This window comes from Trachemys scripta, chromosome 10 (genome assembly GCF_013100865.1).
Source record: "Trachemys scripta elegans isolate TJP31775 chromosome 10, CAS_Tse_1.0, whole genome shotgun sequence".
NCBI classification, from domain to species: Eukaryota; Metazoa; Chordata; order Testudines; family Emydidae; genus Trachemys; species Trachemys scripta.
Genome location: NC_048307.1, coordinates 58,336,418 through 58,344,541, shown reverse-complemented (window position 1 = coordinate 58,344,541; position 8,124 = coordinate 58,336,418). Strand labels below are relative to the sequence as shown.

General features: G+C 45.4%; 1 protein-coding gene across 1 annotated transcript in view; it reads left to right on the top strand.

The window, feature by feature from the left end:
* The window catches only part of LOC117884460, a 65,929-nt gene extending 58,913 nt beyond the window's left edge, over window positions 1–7,016 (top strand). Inside the window, exons 3-7 of the mRNA XM_034784877.1 lie at window positions 1,602–1,715; window positions 1,802–1,826; window positions 1,942–1,976; window positions 2,261–2,441; window positions 4,414–7,016. Of these exons, the coding sequence (XP_034640768.1) occupies window positions 1,602–1,715; window positions 1,802–1,826; window positions 1,942–1,976; window positions 2,261–2,433 (347 nt within the window). The 3' untranslated portion in view covers window positions 2,434–2,441; window positions 4,414–7,016. The remainder of the gene's footprint in view (window positions 1–1,601; window positions 1,716–1,801; window positions 1,827–1,941; window positions 1,977–2,260; window positions 2,442–4,413) is intronic.
* The last annotated feature ends 1,108 nt before the right edge of the window (window positions 7,017–8,124 follow it).

Here is an 8,124-nt window from a genome sequence, read left to right as displayed (position 1 = left end):
AAAAGGGATCATGCTGGGAGGGGATTGGGCAGAAGAGTCCATGCCTCCTAGAGCCACCTTCTCCAGAGCCTGGCATGGAAGTAAAGATTCCTGGGTCTCACCATTCCTCTGCTGTCAGCAAATATCTGTGTAACTCACGGGGAAGGTGTCCTGTCCCTTCCCCACCCCCCAGCGCTGATCCACATGCAACCTACTACTACTGCTATCAGTGCCAACGTTAGCTTACGTGGCATAGGTCTTTGTGGTGGATCTAAATGTCCCAGCCCTGCTGATGACCTGGTGAGTATCAATATGATGTCACATCATAGAATTTCTGTTTTTTCAGTTTGCTTTGTTAAGAAAGTAGTAAATTAACCCCCCCAATACACACACACATTAAAAGAGCATTAAGGCTGCAAAGTCAAGCACTCCAAAGTTGGGAGATGCCAGTACAAATGTTCCCTGATCTGCAGCTTCAGTCAATGGGAGTGAACATATAAAGTGTTATAGAATGCTAAGTTCTATGCAATAGCAGGTCCTAGGTATCTCAAATGGGGGATGCAAAATTAGTGGATTTTTAGACCCTAATCTCGCTGACCTCAGTTCCCCATTTGTCCAAAGGAGTTTACAATCTAGATTTCATTTTTTTAAATGACTTGGTTTGAGGGATTAATCTGATTAACTGTAGGAACAAATGACAGTATTTCAAGGTCTTACCACCGGCTTGTGCCAGCATAACACATAGCCAGAGGTCATGAAATCTTAACCCCATTAAGTTAATAGCAAATATCCCATTGACTTCAATGGAGACAGGATGTCACCCTAATTGCTATAGGGCAAAATCAAGGTCAGGTTTGCACAGCAGTAGGGGATGTAAGGCATACCATGGATTGCAGTGTGGGGACGACAGAAGGCTCTGTAGAGCTTCTACGCTCCCTCCCCCCCTTCGCCCCACCCTGGGCTCCTCTCCGTAAGCAAGTGAATGAAAATGGGCAGGGAATGGACAGATTCTTGGCTCTGCCTTCTCAACACATTGGCTAGCTATACTAGACAGTGAACTGCAAGAAATACACTGCACCAGGTGTAGACCTAGTGCAGCAGTAGGGGAAGACCTGGAGGCGGACTGTGGCTTTTTCAGGGCTCGTGGCAAAACACAGTTGAGTCCAACATTTGTACCTGCAAATGACCGTGGACTCAAAAATGGAGGACAGTTTTAAGCCCCTTTAAAAATGTGAACCTCAGTATTTATGCTTTACAGTTGTGCTGCATTAACCCATTAAAATACTACAGTTTTCTCCAGTAATCTCAGAAGACACTGCAGTATTGCTACTGTAACATATATTGTGTTGCCTCATTACAGTAGAATATTGCAATATTTTCTCATAAGAAAACTTGATTTCTGTAAGCTAATTTATCTGCTGTCTTTATTACCAATCCTAGCATACTGTATCCTGGAATCGTCCACAGTAATGGGTTGCTGAATGTGTATTATCAACATAGTTGTTAAACATTATTTGATCACTTGAAAAGCACTATCCATGATTATGGAGGTGAGGGTAAAGTGTTTTCCCCACCATCTGGTTAAATTTTTCAAGATTCACTAACCCTGGTCCTCTCTTTAGCCTCTGCTTCCTCTGCGTCCATTCCATTGTATGCCACCACTGGATTGATCGTAGGGATTATTATCATCAGTGGGATAGCATGGTTGATCTATAAAAAGAAAATCAAATCAAAAGGTAAGAAAAGTAAAATTAGTAAGTAAGATCTGCAGGAATATTTTAACCATTGAAACTTTAGAGTGTGTTTTATTTATCTGTTACAGGAAAGCCATCTGCACAACTTCCCAGGTACGGCCTTGAATGGACATAACCAATGAAATATTAGTACAGTATCATTTTTAAAATGTTTTTTCCAACCGATAGAAATAACTAAAGAGATTCTTCCCTTATCTTTTTATTTTAGAGCTCAGGCTGCTCTTGAAATTCCAGGAGATGAATGTGAGCATTAAATTTTTGATAAACCTTTTTGAAATGATTGTCTACTTAGCATAGAGCCTAGCAGCTAAGTGATTCTGAATCATTTTCCTAGCTACTAGAGGTGAGGTACTGTAGACAGTAACCAACACAAGTCTTAATTCTCGGGGTAGAAGAGAAGAATTTATTTAACATCCCTTTCAAAGGGAGATAGTTACTATTTTATTTAGTTGATGTATTTTAGTTGATGTTTTATTTTAATTCTGTGAGATTCATAAACTCTTTGATGCAGAGTAATTGTTTTACAGGTTCCCCGTACAGAATGAGCAGCAACAAAGACTTGCAAACATATGAAGTATTGTGTTCAAGCCCATATGAGGACCCAAATGCAGCCTATTGTACGTTGGATAATACTGCAACATCTGGCAAGGGGCCAGGAGATGAAGTCTATGATATAGCCTATGAAGTGGTGCCACAATAGCTGTTCCTGTAAGTGACTTGTAAGAGGAAGTGTTCTTTTTGACAAATGACATTGCAAATACAATCTCCCAGGTTAGTCACACTAGTATAACTAATAGGGGGCTATATGAGTACAATAACTCATCCCTTAACATTGTAGTTATGTTCCTGAAAAATGCTACTTTAAGTGAAACAATGTTAAGCGAATCCAATTTCCCCAGAAGAATTAATGTAAATGGAGGGGAAAGGGGGGGGTAGGTTCCAGGGAAATTTTTTTCGCTAGACAAAACTCTCTCTCTTTCTCTCGCTCTCTCAGTATAAGTCTTAAACAAACAATTTAATACTTACACAGCAATGATGATTGTGAAGCTTGGTTGAGGTGGTGGAGTCAGAGGGTGGAAGAGGTTGGGATATTTCCCAGGGAATGTCTTACTGCTAAATGATGAACTAGCACATGGCTGAGCCCTCAAGGGTTAACACATTGTTGTTAATGTAGCCTCACACTCTACAAGGCAGCACGAATGGAGGGAGGAGACACAGCATGGAAGAGAGAGACAGAGACACACACACTCTGTGTGTGTGTGTGTGTGTGTGTGTGTGTGTGAGAGAGAGAGAGAGAGAGAGACATGCATTGCCCCTTTAAGAACGCTGACGCCATTCTAAGTACATTGCCTTTTTAAGTAGATCAGCAAGTTGAGACAGGAGCGGGGAGCAGGAGCGGGGGGAGGGGGACACCCTGACATTAGCACCCCTCTTCCCCCATGCCCCTCTCCCCAGCAGAGCAAACAGGAGGATCTTGGCAGCAGCTACAAGGCAGAGGGCAGGAGCAGCACATGGCAGTGGGAGGAGGGATACCTGAACTGATGGCAATTGATAGCCTGCTGGGTGGCTGCCGCACAAGGAACTTAGGGGAGCTGATGGGGGGCTGCCAGTCCACCCTGGTTCCAAGCCCCCACCAGCTAGCTCCAACAGGCTGCTCTTCCTGCAAGCAGTGGACAAAGCAGGCGGCTGCCAAATAACGTTATAAGGGAGCATTGCACAACTTTAAACAAGCATGTTCTCTAATTGATCAGCAATGTAACAACGAAACGACGTTAACTAGGATGACGTTAAGTGAGGAATTACTGTATGCACTAATAATGGGAAATATGCTTCTAGTTGTATGAATCTGCTCTGGGGTCTGTTTCTCACTACAGCAGTAAGGAACTTTAGTTATCCCCTGTATCTTCCCCTTTTTGCACTGTGTAAGCTGTAGATTCGGAATTTCAAATTTATGGCAAAAGGAACAGGCTAATCAGGGAATTGTTCAGCCCAAGCAAACCTTAAATTGATCACACACATTGGAGAGCTGTGACCTTTCAGCTAGTGCAAAACATGCATGAGGGAGAAGGCACAAGGAGCAGTGCATTGGTTTGCCATAACTGCAATCTCTGTGCTTTTCTGAGTGCAGGAACTGCTTCCTGGGACACAAGCTGCCCAAAAAGTGGAATAGAAGATGCAGGGAGATGGTATGGCCATGGCCCGACCCGCTCCACCCTACACTCTCCTTTGGGGACACACAGCATCTGTTCTTGGCCAGCAATGCAGGGGAGTTCGAGGAGACAGTGGGTAAATTGCTTTCCTGTCACATATGGCTTTGAATACACATAGAAAGGCCTTTTATGGTTCATTTAAACTCAGAATTCTGAAAGTTGTATTCTTGAGTGTTGGTACCATTGTTCTGGCCTGTATTTCTCTTGAGCACTAATTTGCCTTTGTAAAACAGACACGAAATCCCCACTACTACTCCTTTTTACAGTAATAAAAAAAAATCACTTTGACAGTAATGGGCCATAGTTTACTGTCATATACAATTGCTTTGATATCAATGTAACTGACACCTGAGAAGAAAATTAGTGTGAGACTGTTATTCAGAAGGTATAATTAATGCTGAAATATATGACTTTCTCTAAAACCATATTTAAAAGTTCTCTACTGACCATGAAATTGTTTTTCTTTGCAGAGGAGCTGGAGAATGGACGTTGGTTTGAAAACGACTCTGAACTTGTGGCTGATTTTAGGGGAAAAAACCCAGCATAGTAGCCTTGACTACCCAATTTTGACTATTCAATGAGCTATCTTAGAAAATATTATGGGGCAGATCCTCTGCTGATATAAATTCTCATAGCTCCATTATGAAGCTATGACAGTTTGCACCAGAGGAACGTAGGAAGTTACACTCAGACCATTGGTTCATTTAGTTCAGAATCCTGTCTCCAGCAGTGGCCTTCACCAGATGTGTCAGAAGTAGATGCAAAAATCTCCATAATGGACAATTATGGCACAACTTGCTCTCAGGGGAAGTTTCTTTTCAACACCTATCAGCTGGAGATTGGCTATACCTGAAGCAAGAGGGTGTTATAGCCCTCATACATCTTATCCTATCTAATGTAACTTTATCCTTAGTGTATGAAAACCTATATAAATGAATGATTGCTTTAGGAACAAAGAGCTTTATTTTCCTCCAGTTTTATACTGGTGTAATTCTGTTGGCTCCGTTGGAGATACTCCTGCTTTACACTGGTGTAAGTGAGAGGAGGATCAGGAACTTAGACACTCAGGTGTGATTACCAGAGCAGGCAAAATCAATTAAGGACACTATTAGCCCCTACCATAAGTTTTTTTTCTTTAAAACAGGTACATTGGATATAATGTTCGGAAGGGAGACTGGGGCCCTCTATGTATCCCAAGAAAAGGTACAGCACAAACCATGTTCCAGGAATCAGGGCCTGCAGCGGAGCCACTCTCCTAGGAACCTAACAAAAACAGCTGACCTGTAGTTGGCTGCCTGATTGACTAGATCACCTGATTGGTTTGAAGTGTCAGCAGCCCAGCACTTAAGCCCAGTAGCAGTTCAGTGTCTCTTCAAATCATGTACTCATGTCTGAGCTAGCTCCTGTGTGTGCTTGTTCCAGCCCTGCCCCACTTCAGGGAACCTGTTTCTGACCCTCGGATCTGATTCCTAATTTCAGTTCTGACACCTAGCCTCTGACTGTGGCTCTGACCCTGGGCTCTGGTGCCTGTGCCAACCACTAGGCCTGACTGCTCATGTCCTGGCCACTGACACCATGGCAGTGCCAGTGTCCTCACATAAGCCTTTTTAGCCATCACAAAGGTGAGAGGAACCTAAGCTAGGATGAGAGGATAGGTGTATCTCTGTTCATATTTAAATCTTCAGTCCACTGGAATTTCCATATTCTCCATTTACTTTCCCCAGCCTGCCTCAAAAGCTTGACACTGTGTGAAGTGATCCTCTTTCAAGGGTCTGTTGGCTTCATTCTGGATGCCCAGATGGGTTCACTCCAAGGAGTCTTTGCAGGGGTGCTGGAACAATTTGTTTTGTGGGGGTGCTGAGAGCCACTGAACCAAACTGTAAACCCTGTATATAATGGAAACTACTTCAAACCAGGGGGTGTGGCAGCAGTCCCTGCACCCCTAGTTCTAGTACTTATGTGTCTTTGTAGTGTTCCCATCCCTTGCTGGTCCGGGTAGGATGACCAGATAGCAAGTGTGAAAAAATTGGACACTTTATTTTTGGGGTGGGGGGAGAAAGAAAAATCCCCTAATATTGGGATGGCTGGTCACCCTAGGTACAGGGAACTTAAGACTCCCTTTGAATGTAATGGGAACTGGATCAGACTCTAAATGAAGACAGATTGTATTGCTTTGATATCACAGCCTTGCAATAAAGCTTTCTGGTGATATCATAGCCATTAAGAATAATACAATAGACTCAATACATTAAGTAGATTAGAACATGACATGCATTTTTATGCCTCTGATTTTAATTTCCATATTGTACCATTTTGTTTTTGTTTATTTTAGCCTTTCTATATGTGATACCAGTGAATTGCAAGAGGGCTTATAAAAGCCACGGAACGGTGGTAGTATGTAGTAATACAGATAAAGCTTTGAAAAAATTGCAAATAAACTAGCTTAAAACTATTGATGCTAAAGTTTTTCAAGTTGCTGGCACGTAAATGTTAACTGAATCCAGGGACATGTTTGTTATTGTGGACAATATTAATATTCATTCACTTCACAAAGGACTTATGAGAGTCAATCAATTCCTCTTTTTACTGGGCTTTGAATATGTAAAGTCTATACCCCCAATCCTGCTTATACTTAAGCACGCGCTTAACTTTAAGAATGTTAGCTTCATTGAAGGGAAAGGGACTATTTACAAGGTGTGAAGTTCAGCATATTCCTAAGTGTTCATAGGATTGGGGCTTATGTAAGTGCAAGAGTATATAATGTAAAATAAAAGGGAACGCAGGGCCCTACAAGAGCTCCTCACAAGCAGCATAGCCCCACCAGTTATGCTGCATCCTGGGCTGTCCATGTCCATTGAGGGGTGGGAGAGAATTTCAAAATGTGCTAATTTCAGTCATATATTGTAATGGGCTTCCCCTCTCCTGTTGGCTGGGTTGCAGGTGGGTGTCGTTTGAGAAAGGCTGGGAGATTGGTAATTTAAACAAAGTGGGTTTTTGGGGGAGGATGAAGGTGCTGCCTCTTGTCAGCTCCAGGCAGGTAGTAGATGCAATGTGAGGGCTCTAGTTGCATTAAAGTTTGTTTCATTCCTTTAGGGTTACCATATGTCCAGATTTTCCCAGACATGTCCGGCTTTTTGGGCTCCAAATCCCCGTCCGGGGGGAAATCCCAAAAAGCCGGACATGTCCGGGAAAATCGGGACATGTGGGCCGGCGGTGCTGGGCCGGGGGCCGGGCCGGCGGTGCCGAGCTGGGGGCCGAGGGTGCCGAGCCGGGGGCCGGGCCGGCGGTGCCGAGCCGAGGGCCGGGCTGAGCCGGGGGCTAGAGGCCGGGCCGGCGGTGCCGGGCTGGGGCCGGGCCGGGGCCGCCAAGCCGGGGGCCAGGGGCTGGGGGCCAGGGCTGGGCCGGCGGTGCCAAGCCGAGGGCCGAGCCAGGGACCGGCAGTGCTGGGCGGGCCAGGGGTGCCGAGCCGGGGGCTGGGGGTCGGGCCGGCGGTGCCAAGCCGGGGGCCGGAGGCTGGGCCGGCAGTGCAGAGCCGAGGGCCGGGCCGGGGACCGGCAGTGCTGGGCGGGCCGGAGGTGCTCGGCCGGGGGCTGGCCCGGGGCCGGCACCCCAAGGCCCGAGCCGACCCAGGCTGGAGACTCCGGGGGGGCCAGACTGGGCCGCACCTCCTCCCCCCACCTCCCCTCTTACCTGCTTCAGGCTTCCCGCAAATCAAATGTTCGTGGGAAGCAGGGCAGGGGGCGGAGTTGGGGCGGGGACTTTGGGGAAGGGGTGGAGTTGGGGCGGGGGGGCATGGGCGGGGCTGGGGGCGGGGCCGGGCCCCCGTGGAGTGTCCTCCTTTTGGACACTGAAAATATGGTAACCCTACATTCCTTCAGCTCTTCCTGCTGCTACAGTGTTATGAGATGGAATTTCTCAATAGACCAAAGGAGCCAAATCTTCTCTCTTAAATATTTTTTAGAATTATGATTTTGATATGAATGAAAATTCAAAGTTAAGACTGAAGCATCATCCTTGAACTTCTCTGTGCTCACATATTATGCAGCTGCCAAATAGTGAATTCTTGGTTCAATTAAATGTACTTGTTTTGCCAAGGAAGTTTTGCCATCAGTGGAGCTAGGATTTCACCTACAGCTTTTGTAAAATCACCCACTGGTACTTCAGACCTTTGAATGTTTTGG